This window comes from Microcaecilia unicolor, chromosome 7 (assembly GCF_901765095.1).
Source record: "Microcaecilia unicolor chromosome 7, aMicUni1.1, whole genome shotgun sequence".
Lineage (NCBI taxonomy): Eukaryota > Metazoa > Chordata > Amphibia > Gymnophiona > Siphonopidae > Microcaecilia > Microcaecilia unicolor.
This window is the reverse complement of record NC_044037.1, coordinates 217,772,452-217,790,575: the sequence shown is the minus strand read 5'-3', so window position 1 is coordinate 217,790,575 and position 18,124 is coordinate 217,772,452. Positions and strand designations below refer to the sequence as shown.

General features: G+C 43.8%; 1 protein-coding gene across 1 annotated transcript in view; it reads right to left on the bottom strand.

The window, feature by feature from the left end:
• Positions 1 to 262: 262 nt before the first annotated feature.
• CCDC141 (coiled-coil domain containing 141) overlaps positions 263 to 18,124 on the bottom strand; it is a 237,817-nt gene continuing 219,955 nt past the window's right edge. Inside the window, exons 23-24 of the mRNA XM_030210847.1 lie at positions 9,527 to 10,443; positions 263 to 524 (exon numbers count right to left, since the gene is read on the bottom strand). Of these exons, the coding sequence (XP_030066707.1) occupies positions 263 to 524; positions 9,527 to 10,443 (1,179 nt within the window). The remainder of the gene's footprint in view (positions 525 to 9,526; positions 10,444 to 18,124) is intronic.

Here is an 18,124-nt window from a genome sequence, read left to right as displayed (position 1 = left end):
GCGGCTGTCCTGGCTCTAATGCCGACGGAGCCCATTCAAAGTGAATGAGCTCTGCCGGCATTTAATGCCGTGACAGCCGCTAGCGCGGCTTAGTAAACAGGAGCGTTAGGTAGCTGTGTTATTAATGAAGTAGGCAAGATGTGAAACATGAATCAAAAGCTGGTTGGTACATTGAGTTCATGTGAGGTACAGGAGAACCGAGTTGATCTCACGTAATGTCAGCATATGAAGAGGTTCTTGTCTGTTGTCAGCACCAGCAATTCTAGATAAGTAGCCAATACAGCAGTAATACACTAACATAGATGACAAGCAGAGTTATCCATTCTATTTTTTTGATAGGTGACCTGTTACCTTTCACATGGAGGATGGCACTGGAAGAGATAGTACCACTAGAATTTTTGGCCCAGGCAACATAGAGACCAGCATCTTTTTCACACACCTTCTGAATAAACAAAGTATGCTTTTTCGCCTTTTGTAAAATCATTATATGCTCATCTGGAGTCAGTTTCTGGCCCTCCTTGTACCTAAAGCAGAGAGTCAGTTTTTCAAGTCAGGTTCTCATTAGTAACAGTTTTATTTTTGGTTTCAGGTAACTTCTACAAATGACTTTAATTCATGAACTGCAACATGCTGCTGCTGTTGCTGTTGTGTTTTTTTTTAATATAAAAATGCAACCAAAATTGATGTTAACTAAATTTATTGATCAGAAGCATTATTCCTTTAACACAGTGTCAGAAAACACAGAGTTGGTAGAACTTGTTTCTCATTGGGAAACATCTTATCAATCCTTTTACCAAGTATAAACTTGAACATACAATTCATTATATAAAAAGGTTCTGCTAAACTGTAATATAAATTACTATCATGCCTACATTTTTTCATGATAATCAAATTCAGATATATTTGTATTCAACTGTTGTTATGCAAAAATAGACATATTTACCATTTTTGTATCATGACCTGAGATATAAAATTTAATTGCATTGTGTGCATTGAAATGATAACACAGGAACTTACTAAGCTTGGTAAAATACGGAGCTTATTTGTGGCCTGATGCTCCTGAGGAGCCTTTCTTAAAGAGGCTGACTCTGTCAACAAGGCATATGGTCTGAGAGACCCCTCTCCTTTCTTGCTCCCCTCTCTTCCTCCCCTCTCACCCCCCAATCTGACCAAAGGCACCCTCACCCCCTTGTTGGTCTCCCCAGGGCCTACATTCAGTAGTCATTGGTGGTCCAAGGGTGGCAAGACTATTGCTAGGGGTCGTAGGCACTATTTTGAAACCTGAAGCCAGCAGGGACAGAAATGACTGGGGATCACTTCTGTTGTGCTACCCACCATTGACTACTGAAGATAGGCCTGAGAAGTCTATGGGTGTGGATAGGGATAGGGCTTAAGCACTTGGTCCTTCTGTATCTTTGGGGGTGTGGTCTATGGAGATTGGGGGTGGCTTTGCTAGGGGAGAGGAACCCCCCAGACTAAGCACCTTGTTGACAACGCCAGCCCTTTTAAGATTGCACACAGGAGCATCGAACCATGTATTAATGGCCCAATGCTCTTGGGCAAGAAAAATAGTGACAGCTTTCAGCTGGCATTTTTCATGGAATAATTCAGCTTGCGGAGTTCAGCATAAGTTGCATTACTTTATTTGCATAATAATGAGCAACATTTGTGTGCATTTGAATGTTTTGCATCTCATTATGCAGCTTGAGGTACTTTAAACTAATATGTGTTAAAGTAAAATGAAACATTATTTTGCCATTTTATTCATTATTCTCTTATTGCACGTTAGTAACCACCCCTTCAATTCTATTCATAACTTTTCAATAAGTTGAGTGTAAAAAGAAACAGATAAAAAGGAAATGACTTCACTACTAAATAGCTACAATTTGCTGAAAATATTTAAACCTTTTTGCAGGTTGATTGGAGACAGTGGTGATATAGAGATTAGGAAATACTTATGCCATGACATATTTTAAAAGAGAGTTTTTATTGTAAGTTTAATATTAATTATATTGTTGTATATTAATAGAGAAAGATGTAGTTCCCCTTTCTAAGTGTAATTGCATATCACCTAATATTGCAAATTTTTATTTTAGTATACAAATGCTGTGAATGATAATACGAATCACAAAATTACAGCACTCTGCTTTGATTCAGATTAAATACAAATTATGTTGGTATGAAGCTGGGGAGAATGTAAATACTAAATGCGCATATGTACTTTTGAATTCTGGATATATATAAAAGTAAAAATCAACAATAAAAACAGGCAAGTAGTCTCTCCAGTTAAGAGAACAATAATCATACGTTTTTATGTGGGTAAGTGTAAATATTTGAATGTTGCCACAGATACAAGTTTCTGTGTTGTCCTGTCGGTCCTCCTTTTCAAAGGGAACCTCTGAAGGGAGCTTCCCTTTGAAAACCAACTTATATGCCTATTGTAAGGCAGTATGAAAGTTGCATATATATATATATATATATGATTTTATCTAGCTTACAAAAAATTGAACAGTTAACTGGAACTTGATAGTTCCACTAAAAAAATGCAAAAATATTCTAGGAGGAAGAGTGAAATTTGTGGCAGAGAATTAGGTATCATGAAAGGAAATCTAGTAAAAAATGTACTTACATCCTTACATTTTTTACTAGATTTCAGTGTTTTGTTTATGGAGCTGCAGTACTCAAAAAACATAATTTGAGAGGTGTAATAGTGGAGTTTGTGCTTTGTTAAAGCCTCCTACCATATCCCCCCAAGATATGTGGCTGATGGTAGTGAAGCAGAAAAGCATTGAACTTGGTGAATTTGCATTTCAGGAAATCAGACACATGGAGAGTGACAAAGAAAAAAGATGGATGCTGTGAGACAGGCCTTGCCAGAGGAGAGAAACCATAAAGCATGTGTGGCAGGCCAGCAACTGGAGACTTGGCACACCTTTCCAGGAAGCATTTTGTGCTATGGCTTGGAGACTTAGTAGCTATAAATAAGAAGGCATTGGTGAGACTGAAAGAATTGAAAGCAGAGTTTTCTGACCTGGGGAGCACTGTGGAGAAACTGGAGCAAAAGTTTGAAAATCAGAAGGAGGAGATGGGAGCAGTACAGGCCAACCTGAAAATGTTAGATTGGGGAGGCAACTTCAAAACAAATAGGAAAAGTTGGAAAATCATCTCTGTTCCAACAATTTGCTCATTTAAAGGGGTTCCATGTGCAATGAGGTGGTGGTGGTGCAAAATGGTCTTGGAGTCAGGCGACTGGCCAGCAACTAGAGTGGAAGTTAAGTTAGCGTGCACAGAGCACTGGGGAAACCCAGGGACAATTCTCTCAGGGATAGAATCTTATGCATCCATGACTACACTGTAAAAGAGATTATTTTGCAGACTGGGTAAGGTCCCTCAGGATATTTGACTGGGATGGCAATAACGTGGCTGTGGTAGCAGACCATCCTTCAGAAAAGAAAGGAACTGGGAGTTTACGCTCTGCTTGCAATAAGAGGGTCATCGGTAATGTTTGATGATCCCAGTTTGGTCTGTCTTTCATGGTCAGTGGTATTAAACAAACAGAACAGCTGAGGAGGCAGTCAGGGGCCCTTTTACAGAGCGGCGGTAAGCCCAACGCAGTCTTACTGCTCTTTTGGGACTACCGCCGGCCCAACGTGGATGCCGGTGGAAGTCCCACCATGAGCATGCACCATTTCTGGGTAAAAATGAAACCCCCCAGAAATGGCTTGTGCGACGCTAACCCAGCGGTAATCGGGCATCGCCGCATGCTGCCCAGATACTGGTGGTAAGGGCCCCCTGCTGCATGGCCATATGGTAAAAGTAATCTCAACGTGTGGCCATTTTTTTTGGGGGGGGGGGGGGGGAGGCTTTTACCGGTTGTGGGAAAAAGGACCCTGGAGCATAGGAAAAACTACCTCTGCTGCTAGCACAGGGCCCTTTTTCCCGCAGCTTAATAAAAAGGCCCTTCAGTGCACTATGAGGAACTGGAATGGAAGATTTCAGCTTATCCATAAACACTGGTGAGAGTGAACAGGTTACCCAGTTCAATCTATAAAAGGGCCTCGAGGAAAATGATGAATCATCATTCGTTGAGTGGAAGTGAGGATTTGGAAGATCCTAAAAGAATTGTTCTGGTTGTCCAGGTCTTGCCACGTCCAAGTGGAACCAACTTTTCACCATCCTGCTTCCTTCATGGGTAAATGCTTTCTACATGGGTAAATTAGCTTTTGAAAATTTCCCAGTCTCAGTGTGGTTAAAAGTATGTACACCATTTCACAACATACAGATTATTTCCTGTGGGGAAATGGGGAATAACTGAGGATGTGGAGGTCAGGGAAGTCAAAGTATGGGCAAAGATTTTGATTTTCAGATCTCAGTGTATGCTTTCCCATGTAGACTTGAGCAAAATAAACAGCAGGTACAAGGAGTTTCCTTTTGAAAATAAGGTTGCAGGCTTGCGAATACAAAGTACTTGCAGTGCAGTCCTGCAAGATCTGCTGGGAAGCTGAAATTTAATCTCTTTTTGCTCAAAATTAGAGGCCTGTTTTACTAAGATGCATGAACATGTTAACTCCAAAATTTGGCATTTAACATGTTAACTCACATTTTAGCATTAATATATACCATTAAATAATTATTTTAACATAAATTACTAATGAGCTCTTCATGTAAATACAAACAGACCAGCTCATTTACCTTCTTTATTAAAATACTGTAATTCACTTGGGAACAAAGGAAAGCTTATGTTATCTAGGGCCATTTTTTTAAATTACAGCACCAGTGGGGTAAGGGCAACTGAGGATTGCTCTTATCCAGGGTCTACTACCACCTTGCATGTCATGTAAAGTTAGGAACTTGGGAGAAGGAACCAAGAAATAGCTTTTACTGGGCAGAAGGATTTCTTTGGCCAGGGTCAGACCTTACTGGGGCAGTGTCTAATATAATTGTCTGTTGGATGAGTAAGGTATCTTGAAGGAGTAGAAGAGGGTTGGCAAGGATGGAGAAAACTCAGGGCACTGTTTACTAAGCAGCATTACAAGCGCGTTAGCATCTTTAATGCGCGTTAACCATGTACACGTCTACAGTATCCCTATAGGCACCTACGTGTTTAGTGAGCGTGTTTATTTATTTGTTGCATTTGTATCCCACATTTTTCAACCTATTTGCAGACTCAATGTGGCTTACAATAATACATCATAACAAGCGCTAATCCAGAGTGTTAATTGTTGGCGCGTTAAAAACACTAATGCACCTTAATAAACAGGGCTGTCGATGTTACATGCCAAAATGGATGGTGGAAGGCAACAGAGAAACTCGTGTATATTTTACTCACATTAAAATTTTTTTTTTTATTATCAGTAATGCATTACTGATAACTGTTGCTGTCAGTAATGCATGCTTAAATCATGGTGAGCTGCCTAACCCCTGATAATCAGCGGCACTAAACTGAGCGATGCAGCTGAATATCGTCTCTGACCGCCCATGTTGAAAGTGGGCAGGTCTGGGGCAACACTGGAGAAGAGCCAGCGGTTATGCGGGGGCTGGCAATATTTAGCTCAAGAGCTGTCCTAACAGCTGATTTAGTGATGTGTGTCCTGGCACTGAATATCAGTTCAGACCTGCATAACTCTTTTTTTTTAATTCCCCATTCTCCTTCAAGTCCCTCAAAACACAACAACTGCAAGCTGTCACAAGGTATCATGGCAACCATTTTCTTAAAACAGCTGCAAGGGGCAGGAGCGGGCTTTGCTCCTGCCCACATCACCCTCATTTATTTGGACTACCAGGGATACAGGTAATTCTGGGGGTGCCCCGTCTGGAATGGGGAGGGGTTGGGGAACTGTTCCAGGGGGAGGGTGATGGTTAGAAGTGCAGTGAGGGGGGGCTCAGGGAAAGAAGTTTTTATTTTTTTACGTTGGTCCTGGCTGATTTCAACCAGGGCCTGCATACCTGTACCAGAAATGCTTTTCAAGGGTGAGGATGCATAGGAAGTGTAAGAAATCTCATGAACCTGGAAGACATACTGAGCTAAATTGACAAATTAAATGTATGCCTGTACTGGATGGCATATATCCAAGGGTGCTGAAAAAACTGAAACATGAAATTGCTGATCTGCTGTTAGTAATCTGTAACCTGTTGTTAAAATTGTCTGTAGTACCTGAAGATTGGAAGGTGACCAATGTGATGCCAATTTTAAAAAAGGGTTCCAGGCATGATCTGGGAAATTACAGACCAGTAAGCCTGACATCAGTGCCGGGTAAAATAATGGAAACTATTATAAAGAATAAAATTACAGAACACACAAATAAACATGGTTTAATGGGACAGAGCATGATTTCAGCCAAGGAAAGTCTCGTCTCACCAATTCATTTCTCTCAGTGGAAGAGGGTGAATAGTGGAGTTCTGCAGGAATCAGTAGTTGGACCGGTTTTATTTAACACATTTATAAATGAGCTGGAAATCGGAACAATTAGTGAGATGATTAAATTTGCAGATGACACAAAATTATTCACGGTTGTTAACACATGCAGACTATGAAAAATTGCAGGAAGACCTTAGGATATTGGAAGACTGGGCATCCAAATGGCAGATGAAATTTAATGTGGACAAATGCAAAGTGATGCACATTGGAAAGAGCAATCAGAATCATAGCTACCTGATGCTAGGGTCCACATTGGGAGCCAGCACCCAAGACAGACGTTTAGGTGGTGGTGTAGACAATACGCTGAAATCTTCTGCAAACAGGATGCTAGGAATTATTAGGAAAGGGATTGTAAATGAGACAGAGAATACGATAATGCCTCTGTATCACTCCATGGAGTGACCTCACCTTGAGTATTGCATTCAGTTCTGGTCGTCGTATCTCAAAAAAGATATAGCGGAATTAGAAAATGTTCAAAGAAGAGCGACCAGAATGATAAAGGGGATGGAACTCCTCTCATATAAGGAAAGGCTAAAGAGGTTAGGGCTCTTCAGCTCTGGAAAAGAGACAGCTGAGGGGAGATATAATTTGAGGTCTACAAAATCCTGAGTGGTGTAGAATGAGTAGAAGTGAATCGATTTTTTTTTTTTTTACTCTTTCAAAAAGTACAAAGGCTAGGGGACACTCAATGAGGTTACGTGGAAATACTTAAAATAGGAGGAAATATTTTTTCACTTAACTAGTTGAGTGAAGGATGTGGTAACAGCGGTTAGCATATCTGGTTTTAATAAAAGGTTTAGACAAGTTCCTGGAGGAAAAGTCCATAGTGTTTTATTGAGATTGACATGGGGGAAGCCACTGCTTGCCCTGGGATTGGTAGCATGGAATTGCAACTATTTGGGTTTCTGCCAGGTACTTGTGACCTGGATTGGCCAATGTTGGAAACAGGATACTGGGCTAGATGGACCATTGGTCTGATCCAGTATGGCTATTCTTATGTTCCTATGTTCTTAAGCACCAGTGGCCAGCACAGCATTATTTAGCCTCAGATATTCAGTGCCGGGGCACAAACATGGCCTGATTTAGGACTGATTTAGCCAACCACAGTCAGCATTTAGAAAAGAGCTGGATGCTGCCATCTGAATGTAACCTAGTATGCTTATAAATTTAGACTTTCCATTCATTTGTCAAGATTGTACCAGAAATCTTCTTTATATCTGAGTTATGGACTGCAGCAATATGTTCCATCTTTCTCACTGCATTTGTAGCTATTTGTAGACTAGTGGTACTGGACTTTTGTACTTTCTGTCTTGAAAGCACAAAAAGAGAATATTTTCACTGTTGCTGGTCCTCTGGAGTGGAATGCATTGCCATTGGCGATTTGGTGTGAGAAACCTGACAGCTTTTAATTGTTTGTTAAAACGGCATTTATTAGGTCTGACACAGATTGTCTTGACTGGACTGACAGCCACTGTTTTGGCTTAATGTACCTGCAGTTCTAGTTTTTGTGAAGATTTGTTTTTTATTGTTGGTGTTTGCATTTATGATTATGTATGTTTTTGTTTATTTTCCGCTCTCGATAATGGCAGATTATAAATAATAAATCTAACTAATTTATTAGCTTAATTCTGAAAATCAGTGCTAAGCTTCTAACTTCTTTTCCCTAGTTTTAAGGGCAATTCTATTAGGGGTTTTAGGTGGCATGTACGCACACTAATTTATAGACTAGATGCACCTATGCCTGTAAATGACATTTAAGCGGGTATGTGCTAGACACTATTCTATAAATAGTGCACCTATATTGCATAGCACACAACTGCAATGGGGCATTAATGAGTAGGAGCATGGGTGTGTCGCCTAGTGATGAGCACAACTTATAGAATACTAGAATAAATTGGTTAGTCTATAAGGTAATATCTGCTTATATCATTTTTGTTACATTAGATTAACACAGCTACTCCTGTATATATTTAATTGTTAACATGGGGTCATGATGAGTAAGTTTCGGAAGTACTGACTTAATAGCTCTTAGCTGAGAGTTAGTGTTACCAACTGATTCCATATTTGCCTGTGAGGTTAATCCTGTCCTAGTTTTATCCCATTGCATGTAGATATTTGTAGGTCTAATTTTCTTTTTGCGTTCCATAAGAAAAGCAAAACTACATGTGGAGTAAACCCAGTAATGGATTATCCTGTTGGGCAAACTGGAGCCAGCTGGTAAGTGTACTGAAGGTAGAGGGAAAGAAGAGAGCAATGTGGAAGAGTGGTGGAAAATAATTCATTGAATCTGTATCTTAGATATTTCTTAAACTGCTGATATAAAGGTTCATGTGGAATGTGATGCTTAATACTAACACCTGCCACCATGTGGTTTGTGAGTGTGTTTTAAAAAAGAGAAAAAAAAGAAATGACAGTGGGTTTTTTCTTTACTAAAGCTTAGCGCATTCTAACGGACATTTGCATGCGCTAAGCACCATGGAGACCATAGGTATAAAATAGGATGTGCGGCATTTAGTGCGCACTAACGTTCATTAGCTCATGCTAAGCTTTAGTAAAAGGGCCCCTTAATGTTTGTTGCCAGGATACACTTGTTCGGTCCTCATATGCTGAAAACAGATCAGATTTTCAAGATGTCCTCAATTAATATGCATGAAATAGATTTGCATGCAAAAGAAAGATTTACATGCTTACTGTCTCATGATTTGGCCCCAATTAGTGTCGCAAATACATTATTCAAATTCAACCAAATAGTGATTTAAATTCAAATATGAATAATCTGGGGCTCTACCATGCTAAATCCTACTGAAATAAACACTTGATATCTGATTTCAGAATGCTTCTTTTATTATTTGTTATGTTAAATCTCAATGCCAATTATTTGTATTCAGTATTCGTATTTGGACAGATCATAATTTTCATTATTCCTATTCGGCTGAATAGTAAAATACACTATTTGGTACAGCTCTAAAATTTGACCTGTTTCTGACTCTGGAGGACTGAACTTTGGCATCGTTGGTCTCTACTAACAAATCACCTGAAATGCATCACAGTTACAAGGGGAGCTATTTACATCTGTTCATTTACTTCTCCTCATTGTATGCTACCCACCAGGTCAGTGTAGGCTCTGGAAATCCTGTTACTTCTACTTCCAAAGTCACTGGAGAGCCTTCCTTTACAGTGACATTTGATAGGATCTTGGAGAAGTTGGGTGTCTGCCCTGGCAGGCTACCCATGCTGCTCTTTTCTGATGTGCTTTTAATCTCCTCTTGTGTGCCCATCTGTCTCTGACAGCTCCCGGTAGGGTCTGATTGAAACATGAGACCCGAGAATGCATCAGGGGAAGTATGCAGCTTGTCATTAGTTTTAGTACAGTTAAGGTTATTATCATGCAATTGTTCCTGTGTTTCAACCATGCTTTTATGCACAGAATGGGTTTGCAGATGCGTCTCATGCACTTTGCTTGTCATGCTATAAGCAGGCTTTATTTTTAATGTATCAGTTTGGGATTTTGAAGCAGTGCTGGGTTCAGGCACTGCGGATAGACAGTGAGCAAAAGGGGAATCAACTCTAAGTTTTGGATAGGATCCAAGAGTAGGGGAATAAAATCTCTCAAAATAACTGGATGTCTTTTCCCTTCTGTGATTTGAACTGTCAGCACAAGCAGCAGGTGTTAAGAGTTCAGACTCATCAGTCACTCTTTTGCTGCCAGTATTTATCTGCATTTGTAAACTATAAGAGCTCACATGCAAACTGTGGGAACTATAACAGCAATGTTCCTCCTGCTCAGTTTCAGACTGCAGAAAGGTAGATTCAGGAGTCTCAGCAAGCGGTGGCAAAGAGATGTCATCTGGGGATATGCATTCATATTCATCCCCAGAAGGTGTTTCTTCTGCTAAGAATTCAGAATGAAAATCTCCTTCTGGTATTACACTACCCTCTTTGGTTGATGCTGGCAGTTCTGACACCTGTGAAATCTCTTCTCCACTTGGACAAATAGTTGAAGCTTTAGGTATTTTCTTCTGTTCCTTGAAAATAAAAATTATACAAGACAATGTTACTTTTCTTTTTGTTTGCAGTCGTAGCTCCAGAGTCAACATTATACTCTTCCCTTTTCCTAGCAATATAGGGGTAGATATTCAACATTATTTAACTGGGCTAGGAGATGCTCCTACCTGGTTAAGTATTCTGATAACTTCGACTGCTAATGACTTGGAAATTCAGAGCTGGTAGCCAGATATGGCTCGGCACCGAATTTCCAGATCTAATACAGCCTGTAGAAGTCAGTGTTTTAAAAAATTGCCCTTTACATGTCACTACCAAGGGTAGGGTAAACTTAAAGATCTGCCTTCTAATAGAGATCTTGTTGCAAATAATGTAAGTTTTGATCAATATGCAGCCCGAGGCGGTCAACATATCATCTACTTTCAGGCATGGCAGAGCCTGTGCAGCTGACACAGTTAACATCATATACACATCACACATATGGTGGGAACAGCCTGCAAAATAGACTCTCTGCCCCTCTACACAGGTGACACTTCCCAGAGTGCCTTTAAGGCCAACGTAGGCTTGTGGTGCATGAAAAAGGTGGATTAGCAGCACTTTCAGGTTCCGTTTTAAGCCCTTAGCCCTAATCTGTGTCTCTAGATGGAAGGAAACATAGATTCACCTTAGCAATGTTTGGAGTGCTAGAGCTTTACACTGATTAGGGCAATAAGAAGAGGACAAAGCTAATTCAGCAGACATATAATAATGGTCTTATGGGCTTTTTCTTTAGGAAGCCGTCCAAACTTTCTTTAAACTTCGCTAAGCCTTTACCACATTCTCTGGCAACGAATTCCAGAGTTTAATTACATGTTGAATGCGCATACTTGATTTGGATTCTTTGCCAATTTCAGGGCACAGACCGTAGAAGTCTGCCCAGCACTAGACTAACATAAGAGTAGCCATACTGGGTCAGACCAATGGTTGATCTAGCCCTGCATCCTGTTTTCCAAACAGTGGCCAAGCCAGGTCACAAGTACCTGGTAGAAACCCAAATCGTGGGAACACTCCATAGTACAAATCCCAGGGCAAGCAGTTGCTTCCCATGTCTGTCTCATGGACTTTTCCTCCATGAATCTGTCCAAACCTTTTTAAAAACCAGATACCATAACCACCGTTACCACATCTTCCGGCAAAGAGTTCCAGAGCTTAACTATTCGTTGAATGAAAAAATATTTCCTCCTATTTGTTTTAAAAGTATTTCCATGTAACTTCTTCGAGTGTTCCCTAGTCTTTGTTCACCACTCAGGATTTTGTAGATCTCAATCATATCTCCCCTCATCCGTCTCTTTTCCAAGCTGAAGAGCCCTAACATCTTTAGCCTTTCCTCATATGAGAGGAGTTCCATCCCCTTTATCATTTTGGTCGCTCTTCTTTGAACCTTTTCTGAATCCGCTATATCTTTTTTGAGATGCGTTGACCAGAACTGAACGCAGTACTCAAGGTGCAAATGCACCATGGAGCGATACAAAGGCATTATAGTATTTTCGGTCTTACTCACCATCCTTTTCCTATTAATTCCTAGCATCCTGTTTGCTTTTTTGGCTGCCGCTGCCGCACACTGAGCAGAAGATTTCAGCGTAGGAGGTGTCAAACTTACACATGTTCTAAAGAAGTTTTAAATATGCACATGTATGCTACATGTCTACATATGTATTTTGTAAAATGTGTACATGTGCAGATCTGTGACTGCTCTGCCCAAAGCATCTTCCATCCTCTTAGTGAAAAAGTATTCCCTGACGTTATTCCTGAGTCGGCCCCCCTGCATTCTAAATTTATGTCCTCTAGTTCTACCACTTTCCCTCCTCTGGAAAAGGATTTGAATGTCTGTATCATATCATTCTCTGAGGACAAGCAGGCTGCTTGTTCTCACATGTGGGTCGACGACCGCGTCGGTTCAGGAAACGGCAAATTTTTCCCTACCAAAAATAAAAAGTTTTGCCAGAGTCTTCTGGTGCGCAAGCAGATGACTTCCTGCCCATCACGTGAGCGGTCCCCTCAGTTCTTTTTTTTGTCCGTGACGAAGTGACAGGATTTTCCTGCTCTCCTCATTTTTGGCCCAGGAACGAGATTCTAACGACTATTTTTTCTATTTCTACTGTTTATTAGTCATTTTCTTAAAAAAAAAAAAAAACAACTACCCGTAGTTTTTTTTAGTATTTTTTTTTCCCAGTTTTTAAGTTTACTTTCTTTTCGACTCAGCCGGCCTTTTGGCCGCGTGGTCAGTTTTCTCCCTTTTTGTGCCTTCCCTTTTTTGGCACAATCGCATCGTTTGATTTCGCCGAAGCCGTTTTTCCTTCCATGTCATCGAAGACACCCAGCGGCTTCAAACGTTGTACTCGGTGCAACCGGACCATCTCAGGTACCAATACCCACGCCTGGTGTATCCAGTGCCTTGGGCCCAACCATAGCCCAACCGCTTGTAGCCTGTGTCTTCGTATGAAGAAACAGACCCAAGTGTCTTGAGAAGCCCAGCGAGAAAAGCTTTTTGGTGCTCGGTCTGGTCCTTCGACATCGGTACTGAGGCCGTCGGCATCAACATCGAAAAGGAGTATCGATGTCGGGAAGAGAGGTAATGGCTGCCGAGAGACCAACTCGCGCTGGGAGCAGTGAGGCGTCGAGTGGGTCTCCACCTGCCTTGAAGCCTCCTGTTATGCAGGCCCCCCGGGACCGACCTTCATCGGACCCGGCCCCGAGGAGACGTGAGGATTCCACGTCCTTCTCGTCGATACCGAGGAGTCTCGATGACGGGCGTCGAGTGAAGGTGAAGAAGCACTGTCATCGTTCTCCTTCGACACACGGTACTGGGATCTCCGGGGCATTGAGAGAGTTGGCTCCCGAGAAGCGCCAGTGCCGAGAGGATCGCTCCTCCTCAATACAAGAGGTGCCGATGCATCGGTCTGCTAGCAGCCCAGTACCTGCTCCCGAGCCTCCACAGATTCTGACACCACCTGTTCCATCGACCCCGCAGCCTTCTCCAAGTGCGGCTTTCGACGAGGGCATCCGGGCCTTGTTTTCAGGACTTCTGGAGGGACTGCTACACTAGTCAGCTTCGGTGTCGGGGGTGCTTGCGCCTTCTGTACCGTCTGCTGCAGTGGTGTCTGGCCCTTCTCCTGCGGTGAGGTCCCCAACTGTGGTGCCGCCTGCAGCATCAGCGTCGGCTGCCACCCAGGTCGACTTCCCTTCATCAGTGGATGGAGCTTCGCCGCAGTCAGACCGGGCGTCGGCCTCTCAACATCACCATCGAGGACATCATTCCTCGGTGTTGGGGCAGGTTCAGTGTCAGAGTACCTTAACGGAGGTCTTATCCGATACTGAGCAGGAGCGTTCGTGGGAGTCAGAGGAAGATCCAGATACTTTTGTTCTGATGAGTCCTATGGGATTCCCTCTGAACCTTCCCCTCCACCAGAGAGGAGACTATCTCCACCAGAGAGTCTTTCCTTTTCCTCTTTTGTCCGGGAAATGGCTACGGCTATTCCCTTCCCTGTGGAGGTTGAGGATGAGCCCAGGACTGAGATTCTAGAAGTCCTGGACTATTCTTCTCCACCTAAAGAGGCTGTGACAATCCCTCTGCATAAGGTACTGAAGGAAGTCCTTATGCGAAACTGGTCGGCCCCTCTGTCTGGCTCCATGGTCCCGAAGAAAGCTGAATTCCAGTGTCAGATCCATGGTGAATCTGGATTGATGAGGTCTCAGTTACCCCACAATTCTATGGTGGTGGATTCTGCCCTCAAGAGAGCCAGGAGTACTAAAGACTATGCTTCGGCGCCCCCAGGCAGAGAAGCTAGGACTCTTGTTTCTTTTGGGAGGAAGACATATCAAGCCGCTATGCTCACTGCCAAGATCCAATCATTCCAGCTCTTCACGAGCGTTCACTTGCAGGACTCGATAAGGCAACTGTCTAGCTTGGTTGATGCACTCCCTCCGGAGCAAGCCGAGCCTTTTCGCCAGGTGGTCAGGCAGCAGAAGGCGTGTCAAATTCCTGGCCAGGGGTACGTTCAACACTTTTGATGTAGCATCCAGGATCGCTGCTCAAGGTATAGTGATGCGTGGACTCTCATGGCTACGTGTCTTTGACCTGGATCATTCGGTCCAGCAGCGAATGGCGGATGTTCCTTGCTGGGGGTGACAACCTTTTTGGTGAAAAAGTAGAGGATGTTGTTGATCAGATCAAGAAGCATAATGATGCTATGGATTCTCTCTCCCACCAGGCGTCTTCTGCTACAGCCTCCTCATCAAGGAGATATTTTTTTTGGGGGGGGGGGGGAAGAGGAGTGCTCCCTATTCCTATCCTAGGCATAGGTATACTCCTGCTTCTCGACAGCCTTCCCAGGCTCAGCCCCAGTGCACTCATTCTCGTCAACAGCGTGCGTCTAAGGCCCGTGCTGCTTCCCAGCAAAAGCAGGGAACGGGCTTTTGACTGTCTCCAGTTAAGCATAGCCTCTGTAAAAGTGTCCACACCGGATGACTTACTGGGTGGGGGGAGGTTGATAGTTTTTCACCAAAGGTGGCCTCTCATAACCTCCGACCGGTGGGTCCTTCAAATAGTCCGGTCAGGATACACCCTCAATCTGGAATCCAAACCTCCAAATTGTCCATCGGGAGCTTATTCTTTCAGTTCCCAGCACAAACAGGTACTTGCAGAGGAACTCTCCGCCCTTCTGAAGGCCCAAGCGATTGAACCCATTCCACCAGGGGAAGAAGGGCTGGGATTCTATTCCAGTTACTTCCTTGTGCAGAAAAAGACGGGGGATGCATCTCATCCTAGACCTGAGGGCCTGAACAAATTTCTTCTCCAAGAAAAGTTCAGGATGGTTTCCCTGGACACCCTTCTTCCCATTATTCAAGGAAACGATTGGCTATGCTCTCTGGACTTAAAACGATGCTTACACACATATTTCGATACTCCCAGCTCACAAGAAGTATCTTCTATTTCGGCGGGAACACAGCACTTTCAGTACTGTGTACTGCCCTTTGGTCTGGCGTTTGCACCCAGAGTGTTCACAAAGTGCCTAGCGGTAGTCGCAGCATCGCTACGCAGACTGGGAGTGCATGTGTTCCCTTATCTTGACGATTGGCTGGTGAAGAGCACCTCGGAGGCGGGCACTCTACAGTCAGGTGCTAGAACTACTAGGGTTCGTGATCAATTACTCCAAGTCCCATCTCACCCCAGTTCAAAAGTTGGAATTCATTGGAGCTCTGTTGAACACAAAGACAGCTGAAGCTTATCTTCCCGAGGCTAGGGCAGCCAACCTCCTGTCCCTGGTGTCCATAGTTTGAACGTCTCAACAGATCACGGCTCGGCAGATGTTGACACTTCTGAGGCACATGGCCTCCACAGTTGATGTGACTCCCGTGGCACGCCTACACATGAGATCAGCTCAATGGACCTAACTTCCCAGTGGTATCAAGCTGCAGGGAGCCTAGAGGATATAATCCAACTGTCCACCGACTTCCGGAATTCTCTGCAGTGGTGGACGATTTGATCCAGTTTGACCTTAGGATGTCCATTCCAAATTCCTCAGCCACAAAAAGTGCTGACAATGGATGCATCCCTCCTGGGGTGGGGAGCCCATGTAGATGGGCTTCACACTCAAGGAGCCTGGACCTTTCAGGAAAAAGGTCTTCAGATCAATCTCCTGGAATTGCGAGCGATCTGGAACGCTCTAAAGGCTTTCAGAGACTGGCTGTCCAACCAAATCATATTGAATGAGACAGACAATCAGGTTGCCATGTATTACACCAACAAGCAGGGGGGCGCCGGATCTCACCCTCTGTGTCAGGAAGCTGTCCAGATGTGGCTTTGGGTGCGCTATCACGTCATGTTTCTGCAAGCCACTTATCTGGCAGGCATAAACAACAGTCTGGCCGACAGGCTGAGCAGGATAATGCAACCTCACGAGTGGTCACTCGACATGGGTGTGGCCCGCAGGATCTTCCGAGCGTGGGGCACCCCTTTGGTGTATCTTTTTGCCACTCAGATCAATCACAAGGTCCCTCAGTTCTGTTCCAGGCTTCAGGCCCACGACAGACAAGCATCAGATGCCTTTCTCCTGCATTGGGGAACAGGCATCCTGTATGCATATCCTCCCATACCTCTAGTAGAGGAGACTTTGCTGAAACTCAAGCAAGACTGCAGAACCATGATTCTGATTACACCCTTCTGGCCGCGTCAGATTTGGTTCCCTCTTCTTTTGGAGTTGTCCTCCAAGGAACAGTGGAGATTGGAGTGTTTTCCAACCCTCATCACCCAGAACGAGGGGTCGCTTCTACATCCCAACCTCCAGTCTCTGGCTCTCACGGCCTGGATGTTCAGAGCTTAGAATTCACCTCCTTGGGTCTTTCAGAGGGTGTCTCCCGAGTCTTGCTTGCTTCCAGGAAAGATTCCAGAAAGAGGTGTTACTCTTTCAAATGGAGGAGGTTTGCCGTCTGGTGTGACAGCAAGGCCCTAGATCCTCTTTCTTGTCCTACACAGACCCTGCTTGAATACCTTCTGCACTTGTCTCAAGACCAACTCTGTAAGAGTTCACCTTAGTGCGATTAGTGCTTATCATTTCCGTGTAGAGGGTAAGTCTATCTCTGGACAGCCTTTAGTTGTTCGCTTCATGAGAGGTTTGCTTTTGTCAAAGCCCCCGGTCGATCCTCCACCAGTGTCATGGGATCTCAACGTCGTTCTCACCCAGCTGATGAAAGCTCCTTTTGAGCCACTGAATTCCTGCCATCTGAAGTACTTGACCTAGAAGGTCGTTTTCTTGGTGGCTGTTACTTCATCTCTTAGGGTCAGTGAGCTTCAGGCCTTGGTAGTGCATGCACCTTATATCAAGTTCCATCACAACAGAGTAGTCCTCTGCACGCACCCTCAGTTGCTGCTGAAGGTGGTGTTGGAGTTCCATCTGAACCAGTCAATTGTCTTGCCAACATTCTTTCCCTGTCCTCATACCCGCCCTGGCGAAAGCAGTTTGCATAACTTGGACTGCAAGAGAGCATTGGCCTTTTACGTGGAGCGGACAAAGCCCTTCAGACAGTCCGCCCAGTTGTTTGTTTCTTTCGATCCCAACAGGAGGGGAGTTGCCATCAGAAAACGCACAGTTTCCAATTGGCTAGCAGATTGCATTTCCTGCACTTATGCCCAAGCTGAGCTGACTGGGCCATGTCATGGCTCATGATGTTAGAACCATGGCTGCATCAGTGGCGCACTTAAAGTCAGCCTCCATTGAAGAGATTTGCAAGGCTGCAACGTGGTCATCAGTCCACACATTCACATCTCACTACTGCTTTCAGCAGGATAACCGACGCGACAGTCGGTTTGGGCAGTCAGTGCTGCAGAATCTGTTCAGGGTTTAGAATCCAACTCCAACCTCCTAGACCTATTTTTTGTTCTGTTCCAGGCTGCACTCTGTTAGTTGTTTATGATGTCAGGTCAATCTATGTTATGTCCTCGCTGTTGCGAGGCCCAGTTGACCAATGTTCATTGTTTTAAGTGAGCCTGGCTGCTAGGGTTACCCCACATGTGAGAACAAGCAGCCTGCTTGTCCTCTGAGAAAGCAAAGATACTTACCTGTAGCAGGTATTCTCCGAGGACAGCAGGCTGATTGTTCTCACAAACCCGTCCACCTCCCCTTTGGAGTTGTTAGTTTATTTGTTTGCTTTTTGATTTAACTGAGG